This window comes from Ranitomeya imitator, chromosome 1 (genome assembly GCF_032444005.1).
Source record: "Ranitomeya imitator isolate aRanImi1 chromosome 1, aRanImi1.pri, whole genome shotgun sequence".
In the NCBI taxonomy this organism is placed as follows: Eukaryota; Metazoa; Chordata; class Amphibia; order Anura; family Dendrobatidae; genus Ranitomeya; species Ranitomeya imitator.
Window position 1 is genome coordinate 617,531,964 of NC_091282.1, and position 18,815 is coordinate 617,550,778.

Sequence of the window (18,815 nt, forward strand, 5' to 3'; positions counted from 1 at the left end):
ACACTAAAGGACGAATTCATCAAAATTGGCATTTCTTTTATCCCCAAGCACTCTTGAACTTAAAGGAAATATTATTTATTACTTAAATTTGGGGCTGCTGGAGCCGGCAGGTGGGCGAAGGCTCACAGGGCTCTCGGCCAGAGGCCACGGAATATCTACTTGGCTGCTGGACCAGGATCCTGGAGCCGGCCCTGGCACATGGGAGTAGGCTCACAGGGCTCTGGGCCTTTGGCCACAAACTACCGATGTGACTGCTGGACCAGGATCCTAGAACTGGCAAGTGGGAGAAGGCTCACAGGGCTCTGGGCCTTTGGCCACAAACTACCGATGTGACTGCTGGACCAGGATCCTAGAACTGGCAAGTGGGAGAAGACTCACAGGGCTCTGGGCCTTTGGCCACAAACTACCGATGTGACTGCTGGACCAGGATCCTAGAACTGGCAAGTGGGAGAAGGCTCACAGGGCTCTGGGCCTTTGGCCACAAACTACCGATGTGACTGCTGGACCAGGATCCTAGAACTGGCAAGTGGGAGAAGGCTCACAGGGCTCTGGGCCTTTGGCCACAAACTACCGATGTGACTGCTGGACCAGGATCCTAGAACTGGCAAGTGGGAGAAGGCTCACAGGGCTCTGGGACGGAGGGCTCTGGGACTGAGGCCACAGACTACCGGCGTGGCTGCTGGACCAGAATGCTGGAACTCTTTTTGCCGAATACGTTACTTTTTTTAAAAAAGGATGACGTTGCATGACATTCTGGTAAATTTAGTTTATCTTTAGTTTTATTTAATTCTTTCTATATATATACCGATACATGACATATCTAATATAGTAGGAATGATGAAGCAATGGAGAGTAGGAGAGCAATAGATGGCTCTATATTGAGATGGGCCTTTTATTAATGCGAACGGACACAAAGACTATATAAAAGGAGATGTACAATAGAAAAGAATCATGTTAAAACAAAACCAAGGACATAAAATATCATTCCATTTTTCCCTTCAGATTCCTTACCTATTTCCCCCACAGCTTACATATCTGAAATGAAAGCGGTGACGTTAATGGCTTCATTGTTTCCTGTGGGCTAAAATATAAATGAGGACTTGATAGCCAATAAATCATTTCTCCGTAACTCCAATGTCTAATTTTGCCTGTAGTGAAAGTCCCGCTAATTATGGTTTTTCAAAGCGTTTCTTGTGCCTTTAAAAAAAAAAAGGCGTTTTTAGTCGAAGGAGCCTCTTTTTTATGCAAACAAATCCTTCTTGTGGTGTGATATGGGAGCGCTTCGCTTTTCTTAATTAATTTCCATTGTACATTACAGTGCCCAGGGTTAAACATTACCTTTCAAAGTATAGAGCTAGAATAATTGCAAATTGGCTACTGAAGGCAGTGTGATGTGTAAAATATCACTTTGTTCATCTGGAGATGTGAGCAGAATTTATGTTCTTGCAGCAGAACCAGGAATCAATAGTGATCCTTCAATCTCACTTCTCACGGTATTGTAATGGCCATGGTTAGAGTAGAAGGGGGATTCCATATTTAAGCGAAGGGATTGTTTCGCAAAGGTAACCCTTTTGAAAATCTTTGGATCTATTGTAATGGCCATGGACAGATCAAAAGGAGGTTTCCATATTTAGGACAGTGGGGTCTTTGGTGAAGATAGTCCCTCTGAAAATCTACAAATAATTGTTGTGGACCCAGACTGGAATGACAATGGCAGATCAAAAGGAGATTTCCATATTTAGGACAAGGGATTATTTTGCGAAAATAATCCTTTTGAAAATCTATGGATTTAGATTGTAATGGCCATGAAGAGATCAAAAGGAGGTTTCCATATTTAGAACAATGGGTTATTTGGCGAAGATAGTCCCTCTGAAAATCTATCAATGTTTGCTGTGGACCCAGACTGGAATAATAATTGCAGACCTAAAGGAGGTTTCCATATTTAGGACAAGGGGTTGTTTCGCGGAGATAGTTTGAAAATCTATGGATGATAGTTGTGGATCCAGATCAACTGTGATCAGTGACTGCTGTCTGTGGATGTACCTAGTCTGCCAGCATAATCACCTTCTTTTATAGATCAACCCTCTATTCTTGCTTGTAGAGGGGCCTTGAGTAAAGAAACTCTCTTTAAGACATACACTAGAATGCAGACATTTTTGGCAAAAATGCTGCAAAGTAGGAATGCTATAAAAATAGAAGTGTTAATAGTTTATTTTTATCACTGAACAAAAGTATGATCTAGATCAGATCAATGTTTGGTGTGACTGCCCTTTTTCTTCAAAACAGTATCAATTCTTCACTGTTCACTTATACGCAGTCAAGGATTTTGTAGTATTATAGTTCTGTGCATTAGTAACCATTGATTCCAAGCAGGTTATAATGGTCATCATTTTCATATGTAGGTTGAATTACGGTCATTAACTGAAGTAGAAATAGCTCTGTAGGAGGCCTAAAACTAGTTGAAGAACAGACAAACTCTGCTCCAAAAGTAAGGTTGTGGAAGATAGTTTCATGTTTCTGGTCTATCACCATAGTAAGACTGATGCCAGTTACAAGACAAAAGTACCTAGTTATACTGCATCAGCAAAGTGTCTCACAGGCAAAAATTTCCAACCCTAATGAGGTATCAAGATGTGCTATTTAAGCTTCTTTGAAGAAACATCATGAAACGTCCAACAGTGGTTGCTTGAGACAAAGTGGTCGACCAAACTCTGGCCTGAAGTGGTCTTTAAGGAAAAATTGCTGCCAAAAAGCCACACCTTCAACAATGCCAAGCGACTCAACTATCCACAAAAACAAGGAACTGGGGCACAGAAAAATAACCATGGGTGTTCTCGATTTATTTGGCTATAATAGAAGGTATCTTGTTCCTGACGGGCTGGGAAACAGTACAAAAATGAGTGTTTGCAAGCAACAATAAAGCATGGTGGTGGGTCCTTGTAAGTTTGATATTGCACTTCAGCAAATGGATATTTGGTCCAGTATAATGGTGTCCTTCATGCTTAGAAATACTGACAATTACTTCATCATGCAATGTCATTAAGGACTATCTTCAGCGTAAAGAAGAAAAAGGTGTCTTAGAAGTGATGACATGGACCCCAAAGAGCTCTGATCTCATCATCATTCAGTCTCTCTGGGGTCACATGAAGAGACAGAAGGATCTACAGAAGCCTCATACACAGACTATCGGGGGTCAGACCTCCAAGATGTTTGGCACAACCTCCTGCTGAGATCCTTCAAAAACTGTGTGCAAACAAGTGTAGCTAGGAGAATTGATGGTCACACCAAATATTGATCTGATTTTAGATTTATCTTGTGTGTCTCTTATTTCTCTTTGTGTTTAGTTAATTGATAAAAATATACTATTAATACTAATATTTTTTGAAGAAAGGTCAAGATTGTGTACACAGTAGAGCTTTTATTTACTCATTTGTCTCAATTTGCAATAATAAATGTAAAAATTAAACAATGAAATGAAAATGGCAAAAAGCAACAATATAAAAAAAGGAATAAAAGAGAGGTGGTTTAATGTCCCAATAACGTCACCTATCCTGACAGTCAAAGCGATCAGAATTCGAACACCTATGTAAGTGATAGGCTTGAGTAAATGTGTGTTTGGTCTGGAGCCGCAGCGTGTAACCTTCTTTCTGGCTATGTGTTTTTCTTCCAGGAATGCTTTCAGTTTATACTGCCAGCCCTACCTCACGCTATAGACCTATTGAGGGACGCCATTGTCAAGGTAAAAGAAGTTCACGATGAGCTGGAAGATTTGCCCTCTCCGCCACCTCCACTCTCTCCTCCACCAACGACAAGTCCTCACAAACAGACAGAAGACAAAGGAGTGCAATGTGAGGAAGAGGAGGAAGAGAAGAAGGATAGCGGTGTTGCATCCACAGAAGATAGTTCATCTTCACACATAACACCAGCAACAATTGCAGCAAAGGTGAGTTGTCACGCAAAAGAATTTTCTCATTTACCACTTGTTTTTATCCCAAAATTACCTCCTCCAAAAGGTGCTGACCATTCCAGAGTTATGCTCCCCGGTAATGTGCAAATTTTCCCTTCAGCCAACTGGAGGTGTAACACAGAAGTACTCTGTGAGCTCAGCCATGATTTGATTGGTCAACCCCAGTGGACAAAAAAGCAAATACCCACAGAGAGGTTCTGTGGTACACACCCAGTTAGCTGAAGGGAAAATTTCCACCCTTATTACTGGTGGGGGAACGTAACTTTGGAACAGAGGGGCACAGAAGAAAATTAAAAACTGTTCCGGAATCAGTGGAGCAGCGGCAATTCGAGGAGACACTTGGTTTAAATAAAAAAAGATCCTCTCTAAAATGTGCCATGTCATATAAGCTGGTTTGTTGAGACTCTTGTTGCTATAACTTTATTCTCCATTCTGGGGTTTTTATTTCCGAATCTATTTATTTGGACTTCCCTGTCCAGAGGAGAAATTTTCTGTCTTAGGCTAAGTTCACACTAAAGTTTTTGCTTCTTTTTTTTTATATGCTAATTTTCAGCTGCTTTTTACAGTAACAGAAATCAGAAACCTCATACACACATTGGTTTAATTGACATCAGTATTTTGTGCTTTGCATGGTTTTTTTGCACAATGGAGCACGTTGCTTCTTTCAGTGTTTATTAAGCGTTTTTCACCCATTGACTTGAATGGTTGGTGAAAAAAATTCTGAAAATGCACCAAAAACGCAGGTATCAGGTTTTCCGGTGTTTTTCGTGCTAAAACCGGATTCTATGCAATAGGACTTTTTTTTTCTTCAACACTAAACTTTATCAGCATGCACAAGAACAAATCTAGCATGCCAAAACCTCCGCCAAAAATGCAAGAAAAAAACAAGGAAAACATGCTTTTTTTCTGCAACTTCTTTTTGCCAAGAGATCAGGTTTTGCTGCAGAAAATAATGCTGAAAAAATGCCTAGTGTGAACTTACCTTTAGACTGGTGTAAACAAAGAACTAAAAAAGACCCTCACCCTGTGAAAAAGAAGCTGCATTCCTTTTGTTCCTGTCTATCTGTTTTATATTTTGCTGAGGTATAACTTCTCATCAGTAGATGTCTCTTCAGGCCGTAGATATCATTTTGGCAACCAGTCGGAAACACAGAGACCTTGGTTTTGGCCAGTTATAGTTTGTTTATCCATGGTTTGCAGCATATGATTTTATTAAGATGCCCATCCGCAATTGGTTCATGATCCGATTTCTTGGCTGCAGGTGGCTATCCTTCTTACATGATCTGGTCAGTGTGGCCAGGACATCATGTGAACAAGTAGACTACAGCAGAGAGGAGAATGGAGGAATAGAGAAGGTCATTTATAGAATTCACTAATGGTGCTGTTGTCAAGCTAGTGCTCAAAGAAATATTTTTTCTAGAGCCTTCCTGGGATGGTGTCATTTTGGTCTACAAACTTTTTTCAACTCAACTTTTGCTTGAATGAGGATTCAATGACGTCTCTTGACCTTAGCTAGCCATAGACCTGCTCTTTTTTAAGTCTGATACCACCACTTCCATTTGCGCAGAGGTTCACGGTCCCATGCCCTTGAACCCATGAACCTATTAACAAGACCAAGTCTATTACATGAGACAAAGCTCCCCCTTTCCCATGAGCTATGCCTGATACTGTAGCCCTATTGAATTTAATAATTGTGGATCTTTTTTGACAAAGCGGGAAACTTACTGTTGACTGCACTTCCAGGTTGTCCATTTCCTATAGGGGATTTCTAAATTAGGGCGTCTTCCTTTCAGAATTCACAAGTCTTGGCCAGGATGGAAAAAGGTTACAAAAAGCGAAAGGTTTTTAAAGGTTACAGTCTCTTGCACTGTTAGATCTTAGAGCGAACCTGTCACCAGGTTTGGCCGCTATAAGATACAGCCACCTCCTTTCAGGGCTTATCTACAGCATTCTATAATGCTGTAGATAAGCCTACGATCCGACCTGCAAGATAAGAAAAATAAGTTTTATTATACTCACACGGGGGCGTTCCAGTGGGTATTGCAGGTCTGGGTCCGGCACCTCCCATCTTCTTATGATCGCCGCCCTCCTGCTTGCTTCATGGCTCCCAGCATCATGGTCCTGCACAGGCGTACTTATCTGCCCTGTTGAAGTACTGCAGTGCAGAGGTGACAGTAAAGGTCAGAGAGGCCCAGCTCCTGCGCACTGCAGTACTTTGCTCTGCCCTCAACAGGGCAGATAAGTACATCTTCGCAGGAGCGTGATGCTGGGGAGCGATGAAGCAAGCAGGAGGGCAGCGTCGCATGAAGATGGCAGGCTCTGGACCCGGACCTGCAACACCCATCAGACCGGACTGCCCCCCGGGTGAGTATAATGAAACTTATTTATTTTATCTTTCTGGTCGGATCGGGGGCTTATCTACAGCGTTATAGAATGCTGTAGATAAGCCCTGAAAGGTGGTGGCGGTATGTTATAGCGGCCAAACCTGGTGACAGATTAGTTTTAATTGTCCTGCATTATGAAGACAACTGCCTCACCTTGATTTGAATGGATATCGTGCAATTTTTCATTTTTCCTGGGGGGGGGGGGGGAAGTTTGGCACTGTAGGGAAATCAAGCACCTACTGTGAGATTTACCAAGAAATCTCAGCCGATTGCTAAAAAAAACGCAGCAAGAGGGCGCTTTATTAGGAGTATGTTGTAAAAAAAAAAAACATTCTGACAATTAGGAATTATCCAGTGAGGAGAGCCACTTTCTGTGTTTGGCATGAACACGAATATTGGTCTTCCAGTTTAGAACATTAAAGGTGTTGTCTACTACCATATAAATTAATTTACGACCCTAATTAAAATAAAAACAGCATATGCTCACCTCCTGCCGTGACATACAGTTATATGAAAAAGTTTGGGCACCCCTATTGATCTTAAGCTTAATGTTTTATAAAAATTGTTTTTTTTGCAACAGCTATTTCAGTTTCATATATCTAATAACTGTTGGACACAGTAATGTTTCTGCCTTGTTTCTGCCAGTCCTTACAATGGAGTGTTACTCATGGAATCCTTTGTGGGCGTGTCTTTAGGCAGCTCTGCATGATTATTCTTTAAGCCACACCCCCTTTTAAAGACTAGCACAAAATAAAAGGCCAATATCTCTGGAAACGCATATCACATTTAAAAAAACAAACAAAGGAAAACTGAATACTCAGAGGAGCAATGGGAATAAAATAGGAGCCAAAAAAACTGTCCACTTGTGGCGTGACGACTGGTCGTCTTTAACCCCTTCACCCCCGGAGCTTTTTCCGCTTTTTCATTTTTGTTTTTCGCTCCCCTCCTTCCCAGAGCCATAACTTTTTTATTTTTCCGTCAATATGGCCATGTGAGGGCTTATTTTTTGCGGGACAAGATGTACTTTTGACCGATACCATTAGTTTTACCATGCCATGTAACAGAAAACGGGAAAAAAATTCCAAGTGTGATGGAATTGCAAAAAAAGTGCAATCTCACACTTGTTTTTTGTTTGGCTTTTTTGCTAGGTTCACCAAATGCTAAAACTAACCTGCCATTATGATTCTCCAGGTCATTACGAGTTCATAGACACCTATCATGTCTAGGTTATTTTTTATCTAAGTGATGAAAAAAATTTCCAAAGTTTGCTTAAAAAAAAATAAAAAATTGCGCGATTTTCCGATACCCGTAGCGTCTCCAATTTTCGTGATCTGGGGTCGGTTGAGGGCTTATTTTTTGCGTGCCAAGCTGGCATTTTCAATGATACCTTTTAGGTGTAGATACGTTCTTTTGATCGCCTGTTATTGCATTTTAATGCAATGTCGCGGCGACCAAAAAAACGTAATTTTGGCGTTTTGATTTTTTTTCTCGCCACACCATTTAGCGGTCAGGTTAATCCTTTGTTTTTATTGATAGATCGGGTGATTCTGAATGCTGCGATACCAAATATGTGTATGTTTGATTTTTTTTTTATTGTTTTATTTTGATTTGGGCGAAAGGGGGGTGATTTGAACTTTTATATATTTTTTATTTTTTTTATATTTTTAATCACTTTTTTTTTTTAATTTTGGCATGCTTCAATAGCCTCCATAGGAGGCTAGAAGCATGCACAACTCGATCGCCTCTGCTACATAAAGGTGATGCACAGATCACCTCTATGCAGCAGAAATACAGGGTTGCTTTGAACGCCGACCACAGGGTGGCGCTCAAAGCAATCAGCCATCAACAACCATAGAGGTCTCAAGGAGACCTCTGGTTGTTATGGCAATGCACTGCTGACCCCCGATCATGTGACGGGCATCAGCAGAGCGAGCAGTACCGGCCGTGCGGCCGGGAGCGCTAGTTAAATGCCGCTGTCAGCGCTTGATGGCGGCATTTAACTAGTTAATGGGCGCGGGCGGATCGCGATTCCGCTCGCGCTTATTGCGCGCACATGTCAGCTGTACAAAACAGCTGACATGTCGCGGCTTTGAGGTGGGCTCACCGCCGGAGCCCACCTTAAAGCAGGGGATCTGCCAGCTGACGTACTATTCCGTCAGCTGGCAGAACGGGGTTAAGGCCCCTGAAGATATGTTATGTACATGTACTAAAAACTTAAAACCAATAAATCATATTGCTATCATTATCATTAAGTCTTCATACAACTGAGAAAATGAAATGTTTTGACTTTTACAAGTCGGGGTTAAAAAATATTTCACAATTTTTGAAAGCGGACAGTACATTATAAAGAAACAGAAAAAGTCTCTAAAGGGAACCTTTCACATTGTCAGTGGTCTGAGGTATGGACAGCATTTTAGCTGAGCAAGATGATATATAGGTTTGTGGGAAAGTATTCAGTATAACTTGTATTTTTCTGTCCCCCATAATGGCACCACGGAGAGAGGCGTATCTGCCCATCAAAGACAGGAAGCCTACAGATAAAAAGGTGGTACCTCTCTCCTGCATCAGTTGGTTTCCTGTCCTTGATAGGAAACCTGCAGTCGTCACAAGCTTACATTACTTTAGATCATTGTGGGATGCCAGGGCCGGTCAGACCGATCCTGGCAGCGGGGGTTTCCTGCCTTCGCTGGCATTGTAACCCGAGGCACCACTGCTGGGGTCAGTGAGCCTCTAGGGAGTGCGGGGAGAGGTGGCAGAGAAGAGGATCGTGCAGGCTGCTTCTCCTGGAAATCTCCATGGCCTGGCGGGCCGCACGGCAGAGCACGCCACCACTGGGGTCCCTCCTGAACATGGGGGGGAGGCAGTAACAAAACCGCAGGCTGCCTCCCCCGGAATGAGGTCTTACCGGCGCTGGGATTCCCGGGGGTTCCGGGAACTAGGGAGCACACACAGACAGGCGTGACCCTTTTGTTGGAGGTGGTGCCACAGCAAAGCATGACCGGGTAACCGGTCAGTGTGAATGCGCTTCTGCTAGAGCTTGGTCAGTGTTCCCCACAGACCATGAGTGATCTGGAACCACCGGAGTTGAAAGCTCCACAGACCAGATGACCACCACAGCACAGTGGCAGCAGAAACAACCGCCACAGGTGAAAGGAAAGCAGGCTTCCCACCACCAGCAGCATGACATCATCGGAAGCAGGTGCTCAGGATCCCACAGCAAAGGTTCCAGTGAGGCGTCCACGCTGTCAGTTCATCCCCAACCGGTACCCTTACTTCCGCCAGGTGGTGAGTGATCTTCATGAAAGTTCGCTTGTTAACAGGGCCCCTGTTTTCTTTTTATTTATTTTTTTTTGGGGGGGAAGAGTTCAGGGTAATCTAAGCACAGGATCTGTGCGCTCTGTAAGGGTTAGGAACACTATGGGGTTAGCTGATCCTTGCCCCCCAAAAAACAGTTCAAGATATTATGTTCGGGGGCCTGGAACAGAAAAAGAGAAGAGCCTTCCCGCTTAATGAAAAATCCCTGGCCTAGATTGAAAAGGAATAGAAAAAAACAGTAAGGAAAGCTCTACTTGCCTCAAGAAGGAAATACCCTTTTGAGGACCCAACATGGTCCTTTTGGGAAAAGGCACCAAACTAAATGTAGCAATCGCCTAAGCGTCCAAAAAGTTCGCCCTCCCACTCGAGCATATGAGAGTCTTAAAAGACCCCATGGACAAAGAAGGCAGATGCATTCCTAAACGGCTCATGGGAGGCAGCCGAGGGGGGTGCTAAAACCAGCAGTAGCCACCACTTGTACATCCCGCTCCTTAACCCCTTCATGACCAGGGGATTTTTCGTTTTTCCGTGTTCATTTTTCGCTCCCCTCCTTCCCAGAGCCATAACTTTTTTATTTTTCCGTCAATTTGGCCATGTGAGGGCTTATTTTTTGCGGGACGAGTTGTACTTTTGAACGACATCATTGGTTTTAGCATGTCATGTACTAGAAAACGGGAAAAAAATTCCAAGTGCGGTGAAATTGCAAAAAAAGTGCAATCCCACATTGGTTTTTTGTTTGGCTTTTTTGCTAGGTTCACTAAATGCTAAAAATGACCTGCCATTATGATTCTCCAGGTCAGTACGAGTTCATAGACACCTAACATAACTAGGTTATTCTTTATCTAAGTGGTGAAAAAAAATTCCAAACTTTGCTAAAAAAAAAAAAAAAAAAAAAAAAAATTGTGCCATTTTCCGATACTCGTAGCGTCTCCATTTTTCATGATCTGGGGTCGGTTGAGGGCTTATTTTTTGCGTGCCGAGATGACGTTTTTAATGATAGCATTTTGGTGCAGATAAGTTCTTTTGATCGCCCGTTATTGCATTTTAATGCAATGTCGCGGCGACCAAAAAAACGTAATTCTGGCGTTTCGAATTTTTTTCCCGCTACGCTGTTTAGTGATCAGGTTAATACTTTTTTTTAATTGATAGATCGGGCGATTCTGAGCGCGGCAATACCAAATATGCGTAGATTTGATATTTTTTTTATTGATTTATTTTGATTGGGGCGAAAGTAGGGTGATTTAAACTTTTATGTTTTTTTTATTTTTTTCACATTTTTTTAAACTTTTTTTCTTAACTTTTGCCATGCTTCAATAGCCTCCATGGGAGGCTAGAAGCTGGCACAGCACGATCGGCTCTGCTACATAGCAGCGATCTGCTGATCGCTGCTATGTAGCAGAAATGGAGGTGTGCTGTGAGCACCGACCACAGGGTGGCGCTCACAGCCACCGCTCATCAGTAACCATAGAGGTCTCTGGGACCTCTATGGCTACAATATACAAGCATCGCCGACCCCCGATCATGTGACGGGGGTCGGCGATGACGTCATTTCCGGCCGCCCGGCCGGAAGCGGTAGTTAAATGCCGCTGTCTGCGTTTGACAGCGGCATTTAACTAGTTAATAGGTGCGGGCAGATCGCGATTCTGCCCGCACCTATTGCGGGCACATGTCAGCTGTTCAAAACAGCTGACATGTCCCGGCTTTGATGCGGGCTCTCCGCGGAGCCCTGCATCAAAGCAGGGGAGCCGGCATCGGACGGTATAGTACGTCCGATGCCGGTAAGGGGTTAATGATCTGGTTGGATCAACTGGAATCTTAGCTTAAGGGGAAAGCATCTAGAGACAATATGCTAAATACTTTACCAGTAAGAAGGGGGCTGCTGCCTTTCTGGCAGATGCATCGGCTGTCTCAGTCAGGCTAGCCACTAGATCAGCAGCTTTTTCTAATGCCGCCAGACGAGCCCTTTGGTTTAAATGTTGGCCAAGAGATCTGCAGACTAAATCAAAGCTATGTACCATCCACTGTGTTTGGTTCCACTTTGGACGACATCCTAGAAAAAGCAGGGGATAAGAAAAAGCGCTTCCCTATCCTCTCTAACCCATCCAGGGATGGATTAAGGGTAGCCAGGGCCCCGGGCTGTTCAGACACTGTGGGCCCCCTGGTCATGTGACGTGGTTATGCGACGGGGTCATCATATACCTGAACCAGATTATTCCAGAAAAATAGTTGCTGTGTGAAACTATTACCTGTCAAGCATCCATTGAGCTAGTCAATTTACCCTTCAGTTAGGAAGAAGGGATGTCCTCATATGAACTTGAGCCTGGGAACATTTCTGAATATTTTCCCACGCTCGAGTTCATATGAGGACATCCAGCAGAGGGCGCATCACTGCAACTCGAGGTAACTACAGGTCATTCCCCTGCATTCCATTCATTCCCCGGCATTTTACAGCCACGAGCACAGCTGCATTAGCAGAGCTCCTGGGTGTAAAATGATTTAACCCCTTCTGATGGATTTACATCGTGGGATGTGACTGAACAACGGAAGGTATGGGATATTGTTGATTTTTTTATTTTTCCTTTTTTACAGAACGAGGGTCTTCAGGTGGATTACGAGTATAATAAAATATTAAAACACGCTGTGTATTTAATTAAAATACTTTGTAATAATGTGTGTGTTTTATTAACCATTTTGTACTATTGGATTAATAATGGATAGATGTCATAATTGACGTATCTCCATTATTAATCTGGCTCAATGTCCCCTTACAATAGCAAGGTGACCTTAACCCTTCATTACCCCATATCCCACCGCTACACGGGAGTGGCAAGAGAGTGGCCAAGTGCCAGAATAGGCGCATCTTCCAGATGTGCCTTTTCTGGGGCGGCTGGGGGCAGATGTTTTTAGCCAGGGGGGGCCAATAACCATGGACCCTCTACAGGCTATTAATATCTGCCCTCAGTCACTGGCTTTACCACTCTGGCGGAGAAAATTGCGCGGGAGCCCACAACATTTTTTTCCGGGATTTAACCCTTTAATTTAATAGCTAGAAACACCAAATTTGACTGAAAGACAATTCTTACATTACTAAAGAGGAATATGTAATAAAAGAATGGATATGAGATGGTTTACTGTATGTAAACCATGTCTCATATCCTGTCGGGTTTGTGAAGGAGATGGCAAAAGCCGGCAATTGAATTACTGGCTTTTCTGCTATCTAGCGCTGCATTAAATATAAATATATGTATATATAGGTGTCTCACTGACATATATATATGTACAGTATATATACCTATTCTATGTGTGTATATCTACTCTAATCTAACCTGTCAGTGTGATTTTACTGTACACTGCGCTGAATTGCCGGCTTTTCAAAGGACACCGGTGCGTTAAAATCAGACAGCAATACGGATGTCATACGGATGTTGCGATAAAAAAATGGCATGACACTCGCATGACAATCGCATGACTTTCCTCCGTTTTTTCGGTCCGAAAATCGGACCGTTTTATTTCTATCAAGTGGAAAAGAGGCCTAAGTGCCAGTATTCACAGGAGATCTGTATTTAGTATTGTGACAAAACACTCAGGGATCGCCTTTGCTGGGGTCAAAGGACACGTGGTTTGTGCATTGAATCTGAGGCGTACAGCAGGTTTCTGAGCAGGCTGACCTCAGGTCAGATTTATTAACGTGAAAGCAACACAAAAAACAAAACATAAAAATAAATCCTAGCCTGTCCGGCACTAACTAAACAAATACGTTGCTATCTCAACAACTGGGGGGGCTTCTCCCACCCAGCTAACATCACACAATTCTTGAGCAGAGCGCTTCACTCACGTTTGTCCCACACAGGCAGGCAATCTGTGTGCCCCAGGCAGACACTGGAAACACCCAGCTGGTCATCTTTTATTCCTGCAATCATTAACCCATTAGCACCCTGAAGATACTGAGTGGCCTAATTCACATAGGACAAACACCTGGGCGAGATATACCTGCCTCCATCTACCACACCAGCATGAGTCTTACAGTATGCAGTGTCTGTGTAGAGGTAATACAGTGATCACCGGTGACATTGTACACAGGACCTCTGTTTATAGTATACAGTGTATAGTGTCAGTGTATAGGTAAGACTGACTCACCAGTGACGTCTCTAGGTAAAGTCCTTCATCTTTCATCCAGCACAGACCACCATCACTTCATCCAGCCAGGACTCATCTTTGCAGGAAATAACAGTTATGTCGAGCTCCGCTTGCAGAACACATTACTTAATTTTTCCCAACTTCTACATTACACCACATGAAGAAAAAGAGGCAACATAGTGTCACTCTAGTCTACAGAGTAACAGGACCGCCCCCCATTTAAAACAGTGTCCTCAAAAAATAAAATAAATACATCACTGCAGTAATAATATCCCTTAATTGACCCCTATGGTGGTAATAATATCCCCCATCCTGGCCCCGTGTATCTCATTCCTGGCTCCAGCCATATGTTCTCCCATCCTGCCCTTATGAGTATCCATTCTGCCCCATATGATCTCTCCATCCTGCCCCATCAGTATCCATGGTATCCATCCTTCTCCATGATCCTGCACGATCTGTCTCCAATCCTGCCCCATGTCTTTCATTCTGCCCCGTGTCGCCAATCATGCCCCGTGTCTCCAAACATGCCCCGTATCTACATTATGCCCATGTCTCCAATCCTGACCCATCTGTCTCCAGTTGTGCCCCCAGTGTGTCCAGCATCTCTGCCCCCAATGTCCAGCATCTCTGCCCCCAATGTGTCCAGCATCTCTGCCCCCAGTGTGTCCAGCATCTCTGCCCCCAGTGTGTCCAGCATCTCTGCCCCCAGTGTGTCCAGCATCTCTGCCCCCAGTGTGTCCAGCATCTCTGCCCCCAGTGTGTCCAGCATCTCTGCCCCCAGTGTGTCCAGCATCTCTGCCCCCAGTGTGTCCAGCATCTCTGCCCCCAGTGTGTCCAGCATACTGGCCCGAGCTCCCCGGATTGCCGTTCGTAATTAAAAAAATGAAAAAAAAGTTCTCGTCACCTGTCCGGGCTCCTTCGGCGAAGCAGCTCCCTCCAGCAATCGCGCACTTGCCATCGACTGACAATGACGTCAGACGCCGGCAACGTGCGTGCTGCGGCTGATGTCAGCTGCCAGCCTCCGATTGGCTGGTGACTGTTAACTATTGTCGTGCGGGCGCGCTCGCACATCAATAGCGTTTAACTGCTTCAGCACCGGTAGGGGCCCGGTGAGCAGATGAGACGGGGCCCGATGCGGGCTCCCTCTGCCCACCGGGCCCATACGCCAGTCATGGCAGTAATGCTCTGATGGCGGCGGGCAATCTGAGCAGTAGCCCAGGGCCCCTCCCCCACACCACTGGGCCCTGGGCTACCGCCCAGATTGATCCTATTATAATGCGCCCTTGAACCCATCCTATAAGCGGCCCTTTCGGAGTTATAGGTTTATCCGAAGAAAGTCACCAAGAACCCAAGACAGATGGGAAGATAAAAGAAATAAGAACAAGGGGTTTATGTTCAGCAAAGGTCCCACTGATGATAAAAAAAACCCTCCCAATTAAGTTTTTCCCCAGGTGGAGGCAACCTGGGAGAAGATAACCAACAGTTCCTGGATACTGGACTTAATAAAATCAAGCCTAAAGCTCAATTTCCACACACCCCCTCAACCATCCTTTCTAATAACGCCTCGGAGATCCTCACGGGAGGAACAACTGGCTTTGGAACAAGAGATTGTGGTAATGTTGGGGAAGGGAGTTCTTCAGGAGGTTCCTCTCCAAGAAAGAGGAGAAAGATTTTACTCCCCCTTTTCCTCATGAGGAAACCGGATGGTTCCTTCAGGACAATTATAAATTTAAAGAGACTGAACAAATGCCTAAGAGTGCAGTCATTCAAAATGGAGACAATAAAGACGTCAGTAAAAATGTTGTTCCCACTCTGTTTTATGACTGTGCATATTATCACGTCCCCATTCACAGAGACTATCAAAAATTCCTCAGGGTAGCAGTCCCAATCAAGGGGGTAATAAAGCATTATCAATTTGCAACTCTTCCTTTTGGACTGGCCATAGCACCAAACTAGTGGCAGAGGTAATGGCTCATCTAAGAGAACAGGACACCCTAATCGTTCCATATCTAGATGACTTCCTCATAGTCAGCAACTCCCCCCAACATTGCAAAACCCATTTAGAAAAGGTCATGCATTCCTTAACCAACTTAGGCTGGCTCTTGAATCTAGCAAAGTCCAAAATAGTACCAAGCCAGGTACAGGGAATATCTAGGCACCATACTAGATTTGATCAATCAGGAGTGTCGTCTACCCTCGGAGAAGGTCCAGAGGATGGTGGGGTTGGTATCTCGAGTGAGGGATCTACCCTCCATATCTTTGCAGGAGGCAATGTCCCTCCTGGGGTCCATGACAGCGTGCATCCTGGCGGTTCAGTGAGCTCAGATACACACCAGGGAATTACAATGGGGGGATTTGTCAGCGGAAGTTTCTCTAAGAGGAAATTTAGAAGGTCAGTTCAGTATATCGTCAAAGACAGCACTCTCACTGGAATGGTGGATGATGACAGACAATTTGCCCCAGGGTGTCCCGTGGGTGGTTCCAGTCTCCAAAGTTGTAACTATGGACGCAAGCCCCAGGGGTTGGGGGGCTCACTTGAGCGACCTCATAGCACAGGGGGTCTGAACAGACTACCTAACAGCATCTTCCAATATGAAAGAACTACTGGGGATTAAATTTGCACTCCTAGAATTCCTGAACACCCTTCACTCACATCATGTCAGGGTATTTTCAGACAACCGGGTCGTGGTAGTATAATTAAATCAACAAGGGGGTACCCGATCCCAGTCTCTCATGGAAGTAACAGGATCCATCTTTCAGCTAGCCAAGGACAACCCGGGGTCATTGACGGCTCTTCACATAAAGTGGGTGGACAATTACAGGGCAGATTTCATGAGAAGGAGTGGGAGTTTAGCCAGGCAGTGTTCCATCAGATTACCGAAAGATAGGGAGTGTCGGACATTGATCTGTTTGCAAACAATCTGAACCAGAAAAACCTTCTGCTCTTTAACTCTCTCGGGGATCCCGGTCGCGTTGGATGCATTCCTGACTCCATGGAACTATCGACTAGCATTTCCCCCAATCGCACTAATCCCGGAAGTTCTGAGCAAAATACGGGTAGACAGAGCTTGTGTAGTCTTAATAGCCCCCTTCTGGCCAAAGAGGATATGGTTTTCTTGGGTGAGGAGGATGTCCATTTCAGAGCCTTGGCTACTCCATGATCTCCCAGACCTCCTCTCCCAGGGACCAGTAGTACACCCCCATGTAGCAAGTTTACATATGACAGCCTGGAATTTGAAAGGGGCATCTAAGGGATAAAGGGTTTTCACCAAGCCTAGTCTCAACCTCACTACAAAGCAGGAAACCGATAACCACCAAACATTGCAGTAAAATCTGGAAAAAATTCCTCTCAGCGTCAGGCTCTAAAGTAGATGAGGGGGTTCCACTTAGAGCCATATTGGGGTTCCTGCAGAAGGGGTTGGAACAAGGCCTGGCTACAAGTACCCTAAAGGTTCAGGTCGCTGCATTAGGGGCTCTGTTCAATTATGATTTAGTAGGGAATCGATGGATTTCTAGATTCATTAAAGCGGCAGAAAGGTCTAGACCCCTCCCAGAGTGTTCCACAGTGGGATTTAAATTTTGTCCTTACGGACCTAACTAAGCCTCCCTTCGAACCCCTGGTGGAAGCTCCCTTGAGAATCCTGTCCCTCAAAACCTCTCTGCTGGTCGCTGTCACTTCAGCGCGCAAGGTCAGTGACATTCAGGCGTTGTCGGCTAATCCCCCTTTCACACAGATCCTGGATGATAGGGTTGTTCGCAAAACGGACTCATCCTACCTTCCAAAAGTAGCTTCTCTGTTCTCCAGATCACAGGAAATTTCCCTTCCTTCCTTTTGTCCCTATCCTAAAAATAAGGAAGAAAAAAATCTTATACACATTAGATGTCAGAAGATGCCTGATCCATTACCTAGAGGCCACTAGGGAGTGTAGGAAGGATAGATCTCTCTTTGTGTGTTTTTAGGGTTCTCGGAAGAGGAAAAAGCTACTAAAAGCACATTGGCAAGATGGATCAGAGACACCATCAACTTGTCATATACCTCGCATGAGGTGTCCGCTCTGGAGAAAATAAGAGCTCATTCAACGAGAGCAGTAGCAGTCTCCTGGGCGGAAAGAGCCAGTGCTTCGATTGATCAGATATGTAGAGCTGCTACATGGTCCTCCCCCTCTACATTTTTTTAACCACTATTGGCTGGACCTAGCCTCTTCTTCAGACCTTACCTTTGGGAAAAGGGTTCTGGAAGTGGTATTCCCCCCTCCCCAGATGTACAGTCTCTGCAATTCTCTCTGGTGCCTTCATGGGGGACAGAGAAAAATGTAGTTAGTTACCGATAACGGTATTTCTCTGAGCCCATGACGGCACACTTAGTTTAAATTATGCTATTGCTTAACAAATAGTCACGCGGTATCTCTGTTAAACTTTTCAGTAATGTTGAGTATTTTTTTCTGTTATTAATCTTTCATACACTGTAAACAACTGATGCGGGAGAGAGGTGCCGCCTTTTTATCTGTAGGTTTCCTGTCCTTGATGGGCTGATCCCCCTCTCTCCATGGTGCCGTCAAGGGCTCAGAGAAATAACGTTATCGGTAAGTAACTACATTTTGTGTGCACTGAAACCCCCGATGTTTGTATACATGCGACTCCAGTGGGCGGTCCGATCCACGATTTCCGTCTGCAGTTACACAGGGAAGACTGGCAATCACTGGATAGGACCTTCCAGTGGACTCATGCATGAAACACCATGGATTGCAAAGAATAAATGCAGTCTTTTCCCTCCAGAATGTATCTCAATCTTATCAGCTCCTCCTTTTCGATCTGTTCTATGACATCAATTTTCAACGTGACCGATTTTTTTTTTTATTAGAATAATTGGACTTATTTTGCCTTTTCTATAGAGCCATATTATTAAGATTTCAATCTTTCCTCTATCTGGACTGCTATGATAAGAGGAGTATTAACAACTCTGATATCTTCTTCACATAGGGTGGGTATAATCTGAATGATTATAAATTATA

General features: G+C 44.3%; 1 protein-coding gene across 40 annotated transcripts in view; it reads left to right on the top strand.

Annotated features, from left to right (window-relative positions):
- The window catches only part of GPHN (gephyrin), a 490,719-nt gene that overhangs the window by 253,002 nt on the left and 218,902 nt on the right, over positions 1 to 18,815 (top strand). For all 40 annotated transcript variants that reach the window (XM_069726492.1, XM_069726580.1, XM_069726522.1 and 37 more), the window contains exon 7: positions 3,671 to 3,943. In XM_069726492.1, coding sequence (XP_069582593.1) covers positions 3,671 to 3,943 — 273 coding nt within the window. The remainder of the gene's footprint in view (positions 1 to 3,670; positions 3,944 to 18,815) is intronic.